The sequence below is a fragment of the Pyricularia pennisetigena genome (assembly GCF_004337985.1).
Source record: "Pyricularia pennisetigena strain Br36 chromosome 4 map unlocalized Pyricularia_pennisetigena_Br36_Scf_6, whole genome shotgun sequence".
Classification (NCBI taxonomy): Eukaryota; Fungi; Ascomycota; class Sordariomycetes; order Magnaporthales; family Pyriculariaceae; genus Pyricularia; species Pyricularia pennisetigena.
In genome coordinates, this window is record NW_021940918.1 from 626,148 (window position 1) to 644,287 (window position 18,140).

At 47.0% G+C, this 18,140-nt stretch overlaps 3 protein-coding genes across 3 annotated transcripts; 2 read left to right on the forward strand and 1 right to left on the reverse strand.

Moving 5' to 3' along the window:
- Positions 1-1,152: 1,152 nt before the first annotated feature.
- On the reverse strand, positions 1,153-1,827 carry PpBr36_05772 (uncharacterized protein; the record flags this gene model as incomplete). Its single annotated transcript, XM_029892922.1, has 1 exon — positions 1,153-1,827. The coding sequence occupies one exon, from the start codon at positions 1,825-1,827 to the stop codon at positions 1,153-1,155; it is 675 nt and encodes a 224-aa protein (XP_029745590.1).
- A 4,971-nt stretch (positions 1,828-6,798) lies between these two features.
- Positions 6,799-7,715, forward strand: PpBr36_05773 (uncharacterized protein; the record flags this gene model as incomplete). The annotated part of the gene is made up of 2 exons (XM_029892923.1): positions 6,799-7,126; positions 7,255-7,715. The coding sequence occupies 2 exons, from the start codon at positions 6,799-6,801 to the stop codon at positions 7,713-7,715; spliced, it is 789 nt and encodes a 262-aa protein (XP_029745589.1).
- Positions 7,716-14,637: 6,922 nt separating this feature from the next.
- PpBr36_05774 (uncharacterized protein) lies at positions 14,638-17,040 on the forward strand (the record flags this gene model as incomplete). The annotated part of the gene is made up of 5 exons (XM_029892924.1): positions 14,638-14,807; positions 14,937-15,185; positions 15,256-15,408; positions 15,474-16,802; positions 16,971-17,040. The coding sequence occupies 5 exons, from the start codon at positions 14,638-14,640 to the stop codon at positions 17,038-17,040; spliced, it is 1,971 nt and encodes a 656-aa protein (XP_029745596.1).
- Between the last annotated feature and the right edge of the window lie 1,100 nt (positions 17,041-18,140).

Here is an 18,140-nt window from a genome sequence, read left to right on the forward strand (position 1 = left end):
CCAGATTCTGGTTAAACTGCCCAGTTAATATCTACAACCAGGGAAACCTCTTGTACATTATATTAGGTAACTTAAACCAAAATTTTGTTGGGTCAACAGGTTTCATAATTATTCCAACGTAGAAGCTGCTCACACTATATATATCCCATATTCCTTCGTCTCTAGATGGTAAAAATACATTTGCATCCCAATGTTTCCATCAGTATACGTTCTAAACGAAACAGCCAGATGCCCAGAAAGTAGTTATCCCCTCGAAGGATGCTGTCTTTCCTGGGCGCATGGGTTCTCAGGTCGCCAGCAATCCACCTCCCCAAACTCCCCGGAAAACAACCAGCTTATCAGTTTCAATTAATGGAAACGGTTCAAAAGAAAGTAGCAGGGCAGTAGATTCAATGGAGGGATCGACATGGCAGCAAATCAAGTTTATGGGACAACAGATTAGCTGAACACGTAAATGGCTAGTAAAGGAGAGGAGTTCGATTTGGTTGGCCCCGCCGGGCAGGTGCTGGTCTCTTAATACAACTTGGGCGGCAACGAAACTCATCTTTTGTGTCTGATCACTTTGCAGCATCAACAGGCATATAACGTCTTCAAAATCTCCCCATAAATTAAACCTTAGGCAGCCTAGCTCATTCTATTCTTTCGGTTTCCTGCTATCTTCTTTCTCCCTCCATTGGATCTACCGCGTTGATTCGTTTCTCCAAGATGATCTCCTAAGCAATGTCAGCTGAAACAGCTCCAGTGATTCGCCGTTTGTCTCAATCTCCTTAATTAATTTTCAGCACAGTCGGTTCCGTCATCTCCGGCCTTGATGTTTCTGTCATGCTGAAGGAAATCTTGAAATAGCTGACCAGGCTGTTTCCCCCTTGGCCACACCCCCAATGTCTCCGGCGGATCAGAGAGGGCATACAATTGCAGCCTGCTTATCTTGACTGGGGCTACCATATGAATGACGGTAAGCCTGCTTAGAGAAACCTTATCGCTGGCATTTCCGCCCAGATTGGTGGTAACTCTGCCCAGCTTCGGCTTGGGTTGCGGCTCTGGGGATGCTTCCAATTAACGACTTGCTTGACTGCGAGGTCGTTCCAGCGGGATTTTCTGTCGGCTTGCTTGAAAAAGTGAATTGTTTGTCCCGAACCGCTATTGGCTTTGTCACTGAAGCTCAGAGAAATAACGGAGCGAGAGATGGTAGATTCGGCGGGCGATAGTTCTACCACTCGAGAGTCCTGGCGCCCGGTAATCGCCGGGAAGTAACAGCTGGTAACTTTCTGCGTCTCGCCCGCTTCGGTCGTGCTTGAAGTCACATTCGGAGAAAGACTGACATGATCGGGTGCCTGATGGTCGGGTTAGATTCCAGTCAAAATTGCTGAAAAGGAATGGTTTTGCCAGTTGGTGTATACTTTGTCGATATTGTTCAGATTGGCCCACGCGTTTGTGGCCAAGTGGGTTGAATGGCTGAGAATGTGCTGCAGAAGTCCTCGAAACTTGGCAGCGAGATTTTTTTTCGCGCCCGTCATCCCTGACCTCGAGTTTTTGACGTTTTCGGGTTTTCTGATGTACCTCCTCTATCCCTCGCTTAGCTTGACGATCTTTTTCTGTGGCATCAATGTACGCATTTACAGCCCTGGCCAATAATGAAAGCTCCTTTTGGTATCTCTCGCCAGTGAGTTGGGAACTCTGTATTTCACACTGCTCTTTGGCGTTCAAAGCAACTGCTGGGCGGGAGGTAAATTTCGGAATGGGAGTCTCGTCAGCAGCAATCTCTGAGATGAGCTTCGTCGAAATTAGGGTTGAAGCCGCTCCAAGAACGGCTGCCCTCTTTTTCATTTCTGCATAGCTGCTGTATCCGCAAATGTTTGCGTACTCTCTTTTGGCGTCTCCAAATCCTTGTATTTCTTCTTGTTCGCAGTCCTTGAGAAAGTCGAAACCAACCAGCTCCGAACCTGGTACCCAGCCAACAAACCCTTTTTGTCGAATCATCGTACAGGATATTGGCGTTCATTGACATGTTCGCCACCGTCTTCGTACCCGGAAGCCCATTTTAAGGTAGACGGATCAAGTATCGAAAAGCATTCGGGAATTAACCTTTTGGGCAGGTCAGCTGCTATAAATTGAACAAACAGAGCCCTAGTCATATTCGGACAGCTTTGGGCAAGCGATGGAGACCAGGGGAGGACCATGACCAAGTAAACGGAGTCTTTCCAATGCGTGGCGTACACTTCTCCCGGGACAGGAGCCTTGGTATTTCTGTCACCATTTGCCATCCGTACTGTTTGAAGATATCTTCCGGCCTTTCCGCCTTAGTGGGACTCGGCCGTTCAACTATTTCTGTCTCTTCGGCATGGAGACGCAGCTGGTCGAGGACATGATGAGGAAGGAATGAATGGTCGTAAAACAGGAGGAAAATAGTTGATGGGTATCTTTTGCGGTTAAGAATTAGCGGAGGTGGGCCTCGCTGACCGAACAGATATAAGCTTGCGAGCTGGTGACTTAAATCTCTAGACATAAACCTCGAAAGCTATAGGACTTAATCAATGTATTAAAAAGAGGTTGTAGAATATGGTTCAGGGGCCGACTCGCTTTAGAGAATTCTTGGGTACAAGTTTTGTTTGCCAAAATGAAGGAGGGAGACGAGATGATAAATTCAAGCTGCAGGAAATCCGACGTTTTGAAGTCAAAAACTTGAACCACAGAGCCTTAGACGTAGGCTTAAGCAAATTATAACGGTGAACGGATTTAATAGATTTGGGATAACCATAATGACACAACGCGGACGCCAAACGCGATTACTGTTTCCAATGAAAGACGCGGTACACCATAAGTTAGTGGTGAACCGTCTTTTGGGCGTCCTTGCCACACATTATTGGCCGACACCCTCGCAAGCATAATAGCAAGGCAAAGTTCAGTAACGAAAAAATTGCTACTAGACTGTATACCACTTCAAATGTCATTTTTAGCAATCTTGGCAATCACAATTCTTCAAAACGGTGTAATAGTGTAAGGCCCGTCGGAAGTGAGGTTTGTATCGACCAGGAGTAAAGCATACCAAAGAAGATGAAATTCACAGAAGCAGAAAGCTAATCAGATTGCCACACATAATAAAACGCCTGGATTTTTACTTGCGAGATATGAAAATAGCTAAAAAAAACTACCAAAAAATGCGTAGGGACACTTTTGCCAACCACGATCATAGTGAAAAGCATGTGATTCTACCAAGTCTGCCGAGCTGATGAATTTGTGATGCGCTAACAGTCCGCTTCAATGATATGCACGCGATCACAGTCTATTTAGTCCGCTCGACTTGTTACAGGACTAGCCCCCCTGCCCTGTTGTCGTAGGCTGCGCCAATGCTCTCTTCGTTGAAGAATCGGAGTGGCAGGGTAGTTACCATTGTTATTTTTAAATAGAAATACTTGATACTGTACAAATAAGCTGTGTTCGGTAACATATTCCCGTTTAGTATCCTATAAGATCATCTACGACGCACGCCTGATATTGCTAACATCAAAGCTTCAATATAGTCGTCATCTTTTCCTCTCTCATTCCCAAAGACCTTACTCAGATGACCCCATATATCTGAGCAGAACGAGCAACAACTTGACCCACCGCTAATGTGACTCTCGATCTTAGTCCGCAACAAACGAAGATCGATAGTCAATTCTCCCACAGATTTATCCAATTCCGGCGCTGCCTATTTGACAGGTTAAAATCTTTTTCCTTGTTACCCACTAATGAGCTGAAGTTAGCGCCGACTGTTAATCTTATTCCAGTTCGCTGTTCTTACCTCTGCACAGAAAATAGACTGTTAGTATTTGCCCAGCAAGAGTATCTATTTGTTCACTGATTTCTGTTCCATCCCACCACTTCTGGAAATCAGTCAAGGGTCTTCCCAGTCCTATATTGTGAAATAAGACTAGTAAACTCGAACTCGAAACACTCAGTGTTGTTCGGTTTCTCTCGGCGAAAAGGAATCAACTTACCGCTGGTAATGCAGAGTGGCGCAGCGTAGTGCAGCTCCAATGAACTGGCTTAATCGACAGTTCTTGTGTTTATCACAGACCAAGAAAGGAAAGAAGGGAAGGAACCGGGAAATAGGGAACTGTCATAGTTATGGAAGCTTCTGTATGAGTACTATAGGTGTGGGGACTAGCCCCCTGTGTGAAGAGGATGCCACTCGGGCTTTCGTTGGTTCTCAGGTCGTTTTACGCATTCACTGGCCTTGACCACATGAAGACGATCATGGATTGGATCCCCATACCTGTCCCGGATCTGTCACAAACTCTCCTCTTCATTCTGTCGCAATGAAACCCGCCGCACTGGACAAGAACTTGACAAAGACAAGATGCAACGCTCCCTAATCGAAAAAATACCATACAAGTTTAAAGGTACATCAAAAATAGCCGGGCTGGACGATCATTTGAAAGCAGGGACCGGCAAGCGGTATTTTTAGGCCGTCCCATAAGACGCACCGCTGTAACAAAGGGACCCCACAGGTACATGGCAGGGCCGGAAGGAAGCCGTATTACATTACCCACAATTTCGTCAAACAGTTGAAAAGAAGTAATAAAAGCTGTTATTGCTCGGAAAACCGGTTTGATAGCACCTAAAACACTTTGAGCTCTTTTAAGACAGCCTGACCGCACCCTCAGACTTACAGCAGCAGCAGCAGCTTTTACATCCTAGAAAATACCAAAAAGCCCACCAATTAGTCACCGAGACGTCTCGTCTTATTAATTCATTTTATCATTATTCCACACGTTCGCGTTCGAGTCTGAATGGGGCTGATTGCCGCTGATCACGGCTTGCATCACAATCTCTAAGCTGGAGTCTGGTAGCCGTGACGACTCACAAGGTGTCCAATGGAGATCAGGCAAAGACCAGCGTGCACGACAACGCTCTCCGCCACCCTTGCCTCTCAACATAGAGAAGAGACCAACCATAAGACGCGACTGATCAGCGGGTCTGTTTGTATGTTTTGGGATACATAGGGCAGCAATTTAGCACGCGTTGCGGAGGAAGTAATCGTCAAGTGGATCATCCTGAAAGGAACGAGCTCGGAAGTACTTAAGCAGCGGGACTGGACTGCGTCTTTCGCGGAACAGACTGCCCATATCCTGGCCACTCGCTACTTATTGTTATCTTGGCTGCATGTGATGAGCATGCTCTGGCCATGTGTTGCCCAGTGCTGGCCTGGGTGGTTTGGAGGCATCCTTTTTTCTGAGCGTTCATTTCAGTGCGAGATAAGCCCTTTCGTGGATGCCAAGATGCGCTGCTTGCTTATCCAGGGGTCAGTTAGTGAGCAAAGGGGGAAGGTGGGTGGTATTATTGGGTTTGTGTGGCCACCTTTTGTGCTCGTTAATTGACCGTCTGCGAGCAGTGAGGCGAGCCGGAAATTCATTGGCGTTCAGGGGCGTCTGAGGGTCAGCAGATAATGGGAATAATCCAATTACAAACGGGTATAAGCGCAAAAAAGCTGGGCGATGCATGAAGGCAGCTGGAAAGATTTTAAGTTCTTGCAAGTTGCTTCGAAAGGTGGCTGGTTGGTGATGCAGTAAACGGGAAATGTTCGTGAGGGTGCTGTGGAGACTGACTGCGGATTCAAATATCCGTGATGTGTTACTTAGGCTGTGATCATCTCTCAGATCATGGCTTTAGCTTACTGCCCACTGGGGTATTCCATATCGAGAACCAGAACGACTCGTCTTCATCCAAAATGAGAAGATTGTGACTCACAGAATACACGTCTCAAATGATGCAAACCTCACATCAGGTCGTTACTTTTGAGGTTTATGGGTGCAGGCCTGCCAATCGGAGTCATTTTGCTTTTTCTGTCCAGCCCCAGGAGGCCGGATGGTAGGATCAGCACTCACAGCGGCAAATATAGTTGCACCTACCGTGCTCCTCCAAAAGCGCAAGCAGGTTTATCGTCATTTACACCCTTACAAGGTAGGCACGAGGTCCACAACACCCGCAAGCAAAACGTTCGTTCTCGCGCCACTAGGGTGCTGATGCCCCTCATCACCTGGCGCGATACTATCTCGACGGCAGCATGTAGCCGACCGGCCGATGGTTATTAACTGTACTTCTGAGTCACACAGTTTCACTTCTGATGGAGGCCGCCTTGCTCACCCTTATCTTCCACAGTGATTGGGTACATGTTTTCGTTCGCGTGTAGAGTCTGGCGCGTCGTTATGTTTCTGGATAGACATGCAGCTGCTGATCACTATATCCCTTTTCACGGCTTGCGAGTCGCATAATAGGATGATGGTACTAAACTGATTCATAGGGTGAGAATGATACATAACGCAGGCTTGATGGGCGTGGGCTAAGTGGCCTGCTGTATCACTGTCATCGAGGCTGTGTGGGACTTTCTCAAAGCCTATGATCCAATCATTATTTTTCACACATGCCGCATTTCTGGTCTAATTATCAATATTATAACTTAGGTTCGGTTGTTTTTATTTTGTATTGAAGCGATGATAATGGTGGGTGGCAAGCGCGTCGTTACGGACGCGCTATGTATCCTTATTGTAGTCGTATTCTATCACCTTGTGGTGGTCTTTTACATGACAAAAGGCCACCAAATCGCTTTTGTCTGACAGTAAATCTGTGTATGGGTGCTTTGTTTTTTATTCACCAAAAAACGAGTACTGGACTAGCCCGATCGACACCTCTCTAACTGCACATCCTAGGTATCCTTTGCATGCGCCCATATCCCGGTGTGAAGAGGTGAACAAGCCTTTGATATAGCATATCACCTTTTGGTCCTCCACCTTGGCCCTGGTTCTTGCTCAAGTCATGCCCCCCATGAAGTCTTATATCAATCCGCTCTCGGTCGTACCTCACACAGGTCGCCATCGGCTCCCAATCATGCCACCAATTTCCTCCTCAACCTACACAGACGAGCTTCGATCGCCAGTCTCTCCTGCCTACGACCTCCCTTCCATGCCACCTCCACCATTGACGGGAACTACATCACCCCTCATGGCCGACGCCTGCGAGGCGGAGTTTGTGGACGGACGGTTGCTGCAAACCCAGCAACAGGGTCTCCACTCCTCGAAAGCCAGCAGCGAGCGTGGAAAAACGCGGCTTCCACCCAACGATTTCTCCAGTCATATTCTAAGATGTAAGTACTTGTCAAAAGTGAAAATGCCTTTCGCAACAGAGAAACTGACGCGCTACTAGCCCATAACACGCTAAAGACCATCCAGCGTCGACCTCAGACCCGCAAACCGGTAAAGCCAACAAAGCTAGCGCCTGAAGCTGACGATCACCCCAAAAGAATACAAGACTTGGAGAGGCGTATAGCTTTAATAGAGGTAAAGCTGGAAATGTCGACTTTTGCTTCACCATCCCAGCTCGGTCGAGTATACGAATCGCATATCGGGAGACAGACATATGACCTAGCATTCCCTCTGTCTCCATATGCAAACAGCGATCAATCTCTCCGACTTCCGGCCATCCATGAAGTCGCACCAGAAAGAGCGAATCTGCACATGAGGAAAACTCCGAATAAGCATCAGTCTAGACGCTGTATTGAGGGGCGGAGCAGTAAGATGCTAAGCTTGTCGGATATGTGCACACCACCTGATGAATTTCACGCTGCGACAACTCCAAAAGAAACTCGGATTAAAAAGGAAATTAGTTGCAAGCCAGCGAAGATTTGTGTGAAGGATACTCGCTACACACGAGATCACCCGATGGTAGTCGAGTAATGGAGTCACCCAACTTTTGTCAGCTTCTCTATCAGGTTGAACAGTTCAGTATTTACGTTTGTTTTTCGCGAGTGGGTACAGCAAATTCTCAAAGTAGGATTTTCTTCAAGGAGCATCGGCAAGTCAAGTGTAGCTGAGCTCCCTAAACCCGAGTTAAAGCGGCATGATTGTTTTACTCGCACGTTCTCAATAAAAGCGTCTTCCTTCCCGAATATTGCAGAACAAAATTGAGCACAAAGTATCATGTAATCTCAAAGCTTTTGTGGGTTTCTTTGTAGTAAAGAAATTACTGTGCAATCGCCACCTTCTCCTAACTATCGTCAAGACTGCCAAATGTAAGGGAAAGTAGTCTCCCGAAGGCAACTAGTTTTGGTCCGGGCGCTACCAGCCAGTTTGATAGCAGGGAATTTTAGCCGTGCGGATGCTCTAACAAGGTACTACCGAACTTGCCATCCCAAAGCCGTTGGATCACTTACAATGCCAACAAAAAGGTTTACTGCGGCGCCCAAGTAGGTATCAGACGTAATGCGTCCTCCCGTCGCCCAGCCGCGTTCCTAGGTGACGAGGAATTTTCCCCCGAGGCGGAACTCGTGAGAATCAGCTCCAAGCAAGAAAGCACATGTGTAGGACTTTCATACGAGGAAACAAATCAAAAGCCGGTCATCATCTAGTTTCCCGAGACGATCGGATCCTGATTTTGAGGCAGCAGCAATGTACGCGTGTAATACTCAAGAGCCCAGGTATTGGGGAATTGCGGAATCCTTATGTGCACTCATTTTGCTTTTTCAATATAGACAATGGTATGCGGTGGATTTGTATAAGGCGACGAATGGTTTGATTTTCAGATAAGGTCATCGATCCATCAAACCTGTTTTCTCCATCCATTAGACACCCACCCACTATCCAGCCCTTGTCTCAATTTCTGTCCCACCATAATTTCAGCGGACTTCAACCTCCGCGACACGCAAATACATAGCATGCTCCTAACCCCAACTGACATGAGCTGATATGTTCCTTTGAAAATTTATAAAATGAAATTGATTAATACAGGATGGCCATAATCAAAAGAGCATCCGGTTTTGACATCTGTCCCTTAGCTTTCCGCGGCGCTGAGCTCAGTGCTAATGTAATTTAACTTGCTTATTCTGTTCACCCGAATTATCTCTTGGCGCTTGACATCGTTGACTGCTGGAAGAATAGCTAGACTGCTAGGAAAGATTTCAATAAGAAGTGACCGCTAAAAACGCATTGTAGGCTTGAATATAACATTGAAGAGTCCTCGATTCAGGCCCCAATGTAATTGCGCCGTGTAGTCAAGCAGTTCGTTGTCACCAGTCCTCGGAGGGATCTAGGTAACAGCCAGAGAAGCACACGTAATAATGCGCAAAACCCCGTATATTTGGGACAGGCTTTGGATTTCCCACATGATCTGGTCATTCTGCGGTATCATGTGAACCCACGTATTTTCGAGCAAAGCTGGTAACTTGAGTAAGAACAGGGCCAATATGAAGCCCGCAGGGTCTCAGCTTATGTTGGACGCGATGGATGGAGTACACACCCCCGGAAATTGAAAAAAAGAATCGAAAAAATGAAGAGAAAGGTACTTCTTTGCTCGAGGTACTCCGTAAATGGGGTTTGACTCCTCATTCCGGTCACATTGCTTGTCGCCCTGTTATTTGTCGCTATGCTGTGTCATGCTGTGCTAACAGCCCCAGTAGTACTGAAAACATCTTGTGCTACGCATAAACACGGAGAAATTCACAGCCAACGCGGCTTATCCGGCAGCTGGAGGCCCCTTATAATGAGGAATGAGGCAAGCGGGATTGGGAAGATGGGCAACTCTTCGTATCAGGGTACATAGACGACCTACCCACATCTTTGTGGGCCTGCTAGCGCAATATCTGGAAACGGAGGCGTCAGGGAGTTTCAAGGTAACGAGGCAAGGAACCAGCGCCCAGAATGTTTGGCTGCAAATAACTGCACTGTAACCTTTCCGCCGTGGAAGAGCCAATGGCGCTCGTGCCCAACTGGCCCACAAGCACAAGTGCGGTGTGATGTAGAGCAGCTGGACGCTATCTATCCCTATTGGCCTTTGGTGCAAACGATCCAAGAATAAGCTGTGATTGCCTGCTGCTGCCTAATGGATTGGCGCCAGGAGGATTTTCGACTTTCCAGCTTTTGGAGGACGTGCATGGCGTTTTTATAGGGGCACGTCTACTCTTTCGCACGCCCAGCAGTGGCCCCAGGTGAAGTAATGTTCCTTACAACTAGCAAACCCTTGCTGTAATCACAGCCCGACTCATGGATCATTTAGAGCAACTGCAGCACCCATTTATTGGTTTTTGTTTATTCTTGGAAAGACTTGTACTCTCTTCCTTCAAACACTACATCATCCCTAGGTTAAATTTGTTATTGTTGGCGGAAAGACCAAAAAGCTCTCTATTGGAATAAAAAATATAGTCGACCAACCCACACGTCTCCCCTCACAATATGTGGATATCCCAAGCTCTTTGTCTGCGCATTTAACGAGATATACAGCGAGGAAATTGCGATGTTACAATAATTAGCAACGCTTATACTATCACCAGCAAGGCGCGTCATATGAATATTGTGAGAACACCACACCTGCATACTTGCGTAATTTCTAACCGCCTACAAATTTACCCATAATAGAAAGCTGTTGCATGTCTTTACAAGAAAAAAGCCGAGCTAAACAGAGCCGCTCATCAGGCGTCGCAGCCATACTCGCATACAAGGTTTACCCCGTCCATAAAAAAACCTACATGTTTGCAAGGACGCGTTCCCCCAACCTTTTATTGACACAAAAACCGACACAATCAACCAATATCACGGTGGCTAATCGGCCGGGTTTATTGATATCTTGTAGGATGTAAAGGCCATTAGATTAGCACACACATGACGGATAATTGTCCATGTCTCTTTACTGCCTTTTATCCGCACAGAAGAAACTTTCCAACGTGCCCATGGAATTCTTTACAAGTACGCTCCTCGATTTTGTTACAGAAGTTGGTTGACAGGGAACTTTTGATGGATAGCGTCACGGAAACTTTGGCCTAAGCAAATTCCATATGCCCATACATCGGGTAAGCAACGAGACCAAAGTGTGCTGGGTGCAGACTTTACCATGCGTACTCTGCTGTCAGCCTATTCACTTCACCCTTATGCGATACAGCAGTGTATGCTGCTATGCCAAGGCTTTTGTGCCTATGGGAGACAGGCAATTGATAACGGAGGTATGGCATTGTTGTTTTCGTACACCCTTGGCCTCAGCTCATATCGTCATGCTGTTTATTTGCAAACGTAGATGAAGTTCTCCTAATATTTCCAGGTCTTCATTTTTGTGGCGGTTGTAATCATGATGAGCTCATGCGGCTTTGGCCGAAATGATCTCGACCGAGTGCATGAGATCATCAAAGTTGTCACAAATCGTAGGGATTACCACAGTCTGATGCGTAGGGGAGTTTGATGTGGATTGGTTTAAATGTGTAGTGTAATGGCTTTCCTGTGAATTGGGTCATGCTGAGCGGGAACCAAGCACACACCACAGTATGTTGTAAACCAGGGCAATTACGAACCTAGAAAATTATTTTTAGCAATATTCTCAGACAAACAATTGACACAAAGCTAGGTCGTCGGGGAGCTATGACTTTTCTTTTTGTCCCTGTGCCAATCCTTTTTGGGTACTTCCATGGCCTGATCAAGTTTTGCGCCGGTCCTACTTTGCATAAGGTAGGAAAATCCCTCGCTTGCTTTATGAAGGTCCGACGATTTTCTGACGCGAAAGGGACGCTGTAAATCTCTTGGGGAAGGTAAAATGATGGCCAAAATAGCATCGTCCGACGCCAGGCATGTCTTGCAAAGCACAATCGCGAGACTTCAACACCCACCCCCAAACATGTTTGTTGTAGAGCAGTATCGGGCAAGGATTATCAGTGGTGAAAATAAGGTGTGGCCTGTGCTCTTAACGCTTATCTCTGGGAAGCTCAATATTGTGGGCCTTGTGGGCGTTACCGACTTTGGTAACTGTGACAACAAAGAATAGATGACATAATCAAGTCCCGCCAAGGATACACCCGTGTCGCAAATGGTGTTTTGTCAACCTTGTTACTATTCCATACACTATCAGATTTTAACCATTGACCTGAACCATTTAAATCATGGATTCCAAAGAGATTAGGCGTTATCAGCCAGGGATTTCAATTATTTATCTGGAAGGCGGACCAGTTGCAATACGTATATTTTTAATATTGGCAGGCTGAATTCTTGCAACATGGCAGGATTCGTAAAAGAACACGATGGCATTATGCCAAGACTTAAACAAGCTACCGATTGCAGCGATACCATCAAAGTGCGACCTGGCAAAGGAGGCACCGGCTCACAAGAACAATCCTAAATTTATCGCATTGGGACAAGAGAAGCTGTGTTAGATACAAAGATGTCAAGAACAGCTCACAGGTCCAGAGATAAGATTAGGAAATGATTCAGTCAAGGCCTTCTACGTCGTACAGTTCAGCTCCTAAAATGACCAAAACTAGCACACTTTGCAGGCGAAGCAAATTGTGTCTAATTGATTTGGAAATGTAATCTGAAGAGAAAGATCGTAACTGTTTTGACGACCGCCGATTACGCTGCTGTTTCAAATGGGCTTACCCAGCACGGTAATGCCTAGTCATACCTTACTATGTCAAACGGAGGTTCTGAATCCATACCAAAAGACGGTGGGAAAGACTAGGGCCCTTGGTACCTAGTGCGGAGGCGAAGCACCATATCCAATCGTTTAGTAGCTTGACGCTTTGGGAAACCGTTTCTGCGACTTAGAAACCTAGACTAGAAGCGAGGAACGTGCGATACGGTGCGGTTGAGAAGGTGCAGTCGAGAGGGTGCAGTCGATCCCGGGCGCTCTGCAAGGGTAGGACCTCTCTCTGTCTATGTAGCTACCTCTAACAATCACGGGTATAATATGACTCATATGATCTGCGGAGTAACATAGTGCTTGGTTCCGTCCAAGTTTCGCTGAGGTAGCCGTTGTTGCCGAAAGTGTGTGCGGCTCCTCCACTCGATCCTTTTCAAACACAGGAGTTGGCAGAATATCCATTTCGTCACAGATAAATACATCGCCTGAAGCGTATTGGCTCTTGGTATTTACCGTTCATGTTGCCTGCAGCCCCTTATGGTCCTGATATTTATCAAAGCGGTTAGCGATTTGGGTTATCTCTCCGGAATTCGAACAAAAGAAGTTGCAATACTTAGGTATATCATACAGTCGGCTGGAGAATCCAATTGGACAAGGATCAGAAAACAGCGCATAATTGCAATCACAAAGGGTTGCATGTCACATCGTAACCAAAGCCCAGAAAAGAGGAGGCCTCTAAACTCTGCTTACGGATGTGAAGTGCCACAGGTCTGTTTATCCTACAACCGCTTCAGCTGGTCGATCGGTCACAAGTTATATGGGCGAGAAGCGGCGCAGGGGGGCTTCTTGGTGCCATTGGCTTATTTCTAACCGCGGAGCCTTCCGGTATGCTTTCTCGAGGGGCTGGTTGCCTTGGAAATCCTCCTATGCGTCATAGATTGTCCGTATCGGAGGCCCCAGAGGTAGCAGGTAATCATTACCTTGCTTCCTAGCCACCTGACCATTGCCACACTGCCTTCTTGGATGCATACAGCCGACTTGTTCTAGGCCCCTCGAAATCCTGACCGGGATGGGGAAAAAGCCGTTTCGGCCTCCCGCAGATGAACATTGAGGTATTAGGAGAGATACAAACATGAAGAGCATGGATTAAGTAAAACTACGAGAGAAAATTGCTTTCATATTTTCCTAGCAACTTTCCGTCAAGAAAGCAGTTTAGGTCCATGGTCGTACATCAAGGTAGAAGGCCATGGATGATGGCTTGATATTAGGAATTAGTCAAATCTCGGGGCCAAATTATGCTTCTAGCAACCACTTATGGTAGAAGGCTGCTATGAAGGGGTAGCGTTTGTGCACAAAAACTTTTTATCACTTTTTTTAGAAGCGAGCTGTAGCTCGGACTGCTCGATGATATTGGGTAGGCAAGTGGGGGACAAAAAAAAGACTGCGAAACTGGGCGAGCGTGACCAAAAATTACCAAAACAAACCCCCAACTCGATACTTTTAGAAGCAAACAGCTTTTCACACGGACAGGTTTTGAAATTCGAAAGTTCTATCGGTTTCACCGTCGGGATATTAAAGGAACGAAGCTTTTTGTAGTTCACCTTTGGAATAAACTGTAATTAGTTGCGGTAGCTGTTTGCAGTCCCTTTTGCTTGTCTCCCACTTGGCAGGGTATATCTCCCTTTGGGGGAACATAAGACGGAGGGTAGAATATAGCGAAGGCTCACAAATCACAAAATCATTGCTTCATCTTCGGCCACTCTTGGGCCCACAAATGCGGGTGAAATAACAACACTTGCTTCTCGGGGCTGGTGAGCACAAAATCGATGTGACAAGTAGCTCCACATGTGGGATAGAGATGCAGATTATGATCCTGTAAAATCCTAAACAAAGCAAGCACACATTCAACATACTTCCGTAGGTTGATTGGACACGACTGCCTCTTACGCTTATCGAACCCATAAAGTTTTCGGGCTGACACCAGGCGTTAGCGGGGCTCCATCTCCATAAATCCAAATGGTTGCCTTTTTTACAACTTAAGTTGGGCTAACCAGAACGGCGGCCACATATATAAAGAGGAAGTTTCAACAAAGTAAGATGTCCTGAATGATCCAAAATTCCAAACTGGCACACATTGGCATCGAAACTGTTAGGCCCACCAAACTGCCGCCCTACCTTTTGTACTTGTATAATTTGGTTAGCGTCCCTAGACTTATTATTGCCCCCAATCTTGTCTGAAACTGCAGTTGAAAAAATCTTTTGCGCACAATGTCAGAAGCCAGAGCAAGCAAAGGCTCGATTACAAGTTTCACTGCAATTTCCACAAACAGCGAATCCGCTGGCGAAGCCGACAATGTCAACAAGCTGGTGAAGCAGCCAGAAACGCGTCCCATAGGTCAGGAGCAGCTCGTGGCTGAGGTAAAAAGCATGTATACTGGGTAAGTCTTGGCCCGGCGTGGACCAGAGCACAAGATACGGGCGGATTTCCACACCTATTAATTCCACTCGAGATAATTATCTGGAGGGAGGCTGACGTATTCGTGTTGTAATAATCTGCTACAATCTAGTATTGCTATGGTGGAGAACAAATGCATAGAGATCGACAATGCCCATAACTCGCTCAACAACAATTCAGCTTCCCCCCAGCTAAACACCCATCAGTGGCAAGCTCTGATTGCCTTGCACCGAACGCTGTTACACGAGCACCACGATTTTCTTCTCGCCTCGCAGCATCCTTCAGCAAGCCCGGCGCTACGACGGCTTGCCACTAAATACGCAATGCCTGCACGCATATGGCGACATGGGATTCACAGTTTGTAAGACTGCGTGAAAATTCTACCACGCTTTGACAAGGCGGACGAAACTAACCTTCTGTTTCACTTGAAGCTTGGAGCTGATGAGGCATCGTTTGCCAGATTCACTGGAGTACATGCTCACATTCATCTATTCCTCGTATTCAATGATGGCGCTCTTGTACGAAACGGTGCCAGCGTTTGAATATACGTGGATAGAATACTTGGGAGACCTTTCGCGATACAGGTAAATGCGCCCTTTTTTGTGTTTTGTTCCTTTGAGAAATTGATCATTTAAATATTGTATATCAGAATGGCAATCGAAGACGATGATTTACACGTCAGAGAGGTTTGGAGAGCCGTTTCTCGCCAGTGGTACTCACGAGCTAGCGACATGGCGCCCACCACCGGACGCCTGTACCACCACCTAGCAATTTTAGCGAGACCTAACGTTGTAGCACAGCTTTTTTACTACGCCAAGAGCTTATGTGTGCCCATTCCCTTTAAAATCGCCAGGGACTCAATTCTCACGCTTTTCGAACCCATTATGGCTGGCTCATACGGTGAATTGCACGCCGTCGATCGTGCGTTGGTCAGATGTCACGGGACATTCTTCACCGGCAAGGGCACCGAAAATTTCGAAGAGGCGCGCAAAGAATTTATTTCCAACCTCGACCTGGCTGTGGCCAAGGGCGCACGCCGCTGGCTTGAGGCTGGATATCAAATCGCCGTGACTAATCTTTGTGCACTTTTCGGCTATGGTTCACCTGCCAACGTTCTCATGAAGGCATTTGACGCTTCGACAAAAGAAGCTCCTATGCCGAAAATCGTACTCACAGACGAGCCGACTTCGGCCGAGTCGCAAGCAGCTTCTCCAGAGAAGCAGAAATCGCCCAACACTGATGATGAAAACGATCCATCTGCCACCATGGAAGCTAAAGAGGACGTGCTCGACCCCTCCAAACATTTTAAAGAAGTTCTTCAGCTTGTGGAAAGCACAGATAGGATTGTCCTTTCACGGCTAGGGGATTTGAACATACTTTCTTACACCATCGTCAAGCTGACGTTTTTGCTTACGATGGCTCGCTTGAAGGGTCCAGGCGGTGATAAGCCCATAACGCCAGCAATGTCGCATCTCGAGGCATCTTTTCCTTGGAATCTACTCTGCTTGTGCTTGAACTCTTTTGCGGCGGGCTTTGAAGCCCCTGAGAGATACGAAAAGAACGAGTTTCCCCGCACGGCCGAGAGGAGGCCGCTCCCCGAGGACTGGGCGATGCGCGGGCTTGTGTGGGCAGATCCGGCAGAGGTTGTTTGCCCGCGCGAATATTTCGCCGTCACGGAAAGCATGGAGGAAGATGAGAGGATGTTTGAGACGCCGTCGATGGGAGAGCAGCGTCGTGAGAGGTGTCTGTGGCTTGCGTACCAAATCGCCCAGATTGGGACGTTGGGAGACGCCGAAAAAAAGGGGGAGGGCCGTTGGATCACGTACAATCGCGACACGAAGATGTTTTTTCCGGCCGCCAAGTACGTGTCAGACCTTGAAATACGTCCCTTAGAGACGGAGCTGGCGAGTATCAGCTCACGCCAGGAAGCAGATATGGAGCATTTTCTGGCGAAGAAAGAGACTAAAAGCCTATCATAGTTCTGTTTGCAGCAAAGAATAGTGCAGACGGGCTTCAAGGTAGCAGCAGTTTATCTGTGTGATGTACGCGTGCTCGTATCCCGGGTATTGAAAACCTGATCGATATTTGAATACAGTATAATTTTTATGGAACTGCGGATTGCTTTTACTGGGTGAGGGAGAAACAGCTGGAATCAGTGCTCAATGGGCAACGGAACTTGCATGCTCCTTGTACCGGCCTCAACAGAGGGTTCATAGCTTTACCGAATGTAGATGGATATTCGAACATTCCGTTGCCACACCGTACCTGAGCTTGTTGAGCTAGTAAGTTCGATAGCAGCCAATGCCTGGAAAAAAGACTATTGGTTATAACTGAAGATCTTTAATCACCTTTCGGGCAAGTTTCACTCAGCCTTGGTCCAAATTTCCTGCACAACTTGAAAAGGCGGACTACTTCGCCGTTTTTCTCAACCTCCAAAGGCCCAAGCCTACACTCGAATGAAAATCCAAAGCGTAATGTGAGCATATTCTCAGGTTCCACCCTCCGACAAACATACTCGGCTCGAAGCAGTCCATGCATTGGCGACCTCTTGCGCCATCTTATACATAAGGCCACCGTAAGACCACGCAATATCGAGAAAGATTTACAACGCGTTCGCCGCCACGCGCTTCAGGCCACCAACACCACTATTCAACATTAGGATGAAAACAATCTACCATAAGGCGTGACTGAACGGGCTTGTATCTTTTTCACGGTGGTGTTTTACATCCACATGTGCAGTTTGGAAGCCCTCTTTGTTCTGGGTCTCAGTCATTTGTGAATGCAAGTATGCGCTATTTGCTGATCCCAGCCTAATTGGACTTAGTCATAGCCGGAGGGACTGTATGCAAGCCAGGTGAGCAATGCGAGCAAGGTGTGGTGGATTCAGTGGCGCAGCCGCTACAATACTTCTGCACTTGGTGGATTACACAGTTTCTTCCTTGGTCAAGGTCTCCTTATTTACATTTCACCTTCTGGGTTGACTGGATACGCAGCTAAATCAATCTGAGAACTGTTGCCAAGGCCGCGTAAACCTGGTTCAAGGCAAATCTTCCAGTCGCCTATCTTCGACGCGTGCTGGCGGACGTCCCAAAACAACAAACAAGGGTTTTTGTGTTGAATAAATTGTAATAATGGCTAGTAGATGCGTCTTTGTGAACCCGTTGTAGGAATTTGTCGATACCATATGGACTTGCGGTGGCGCTACGCAGTACGGCTCAATATAAATTGCTGGCTTGGACTGATTGTGAGCCCACTCCCTTTGTTGGAACACACTTACCGTGGCTATAAAGCGCCAGCGTGTCTTACAGGAAAGGGA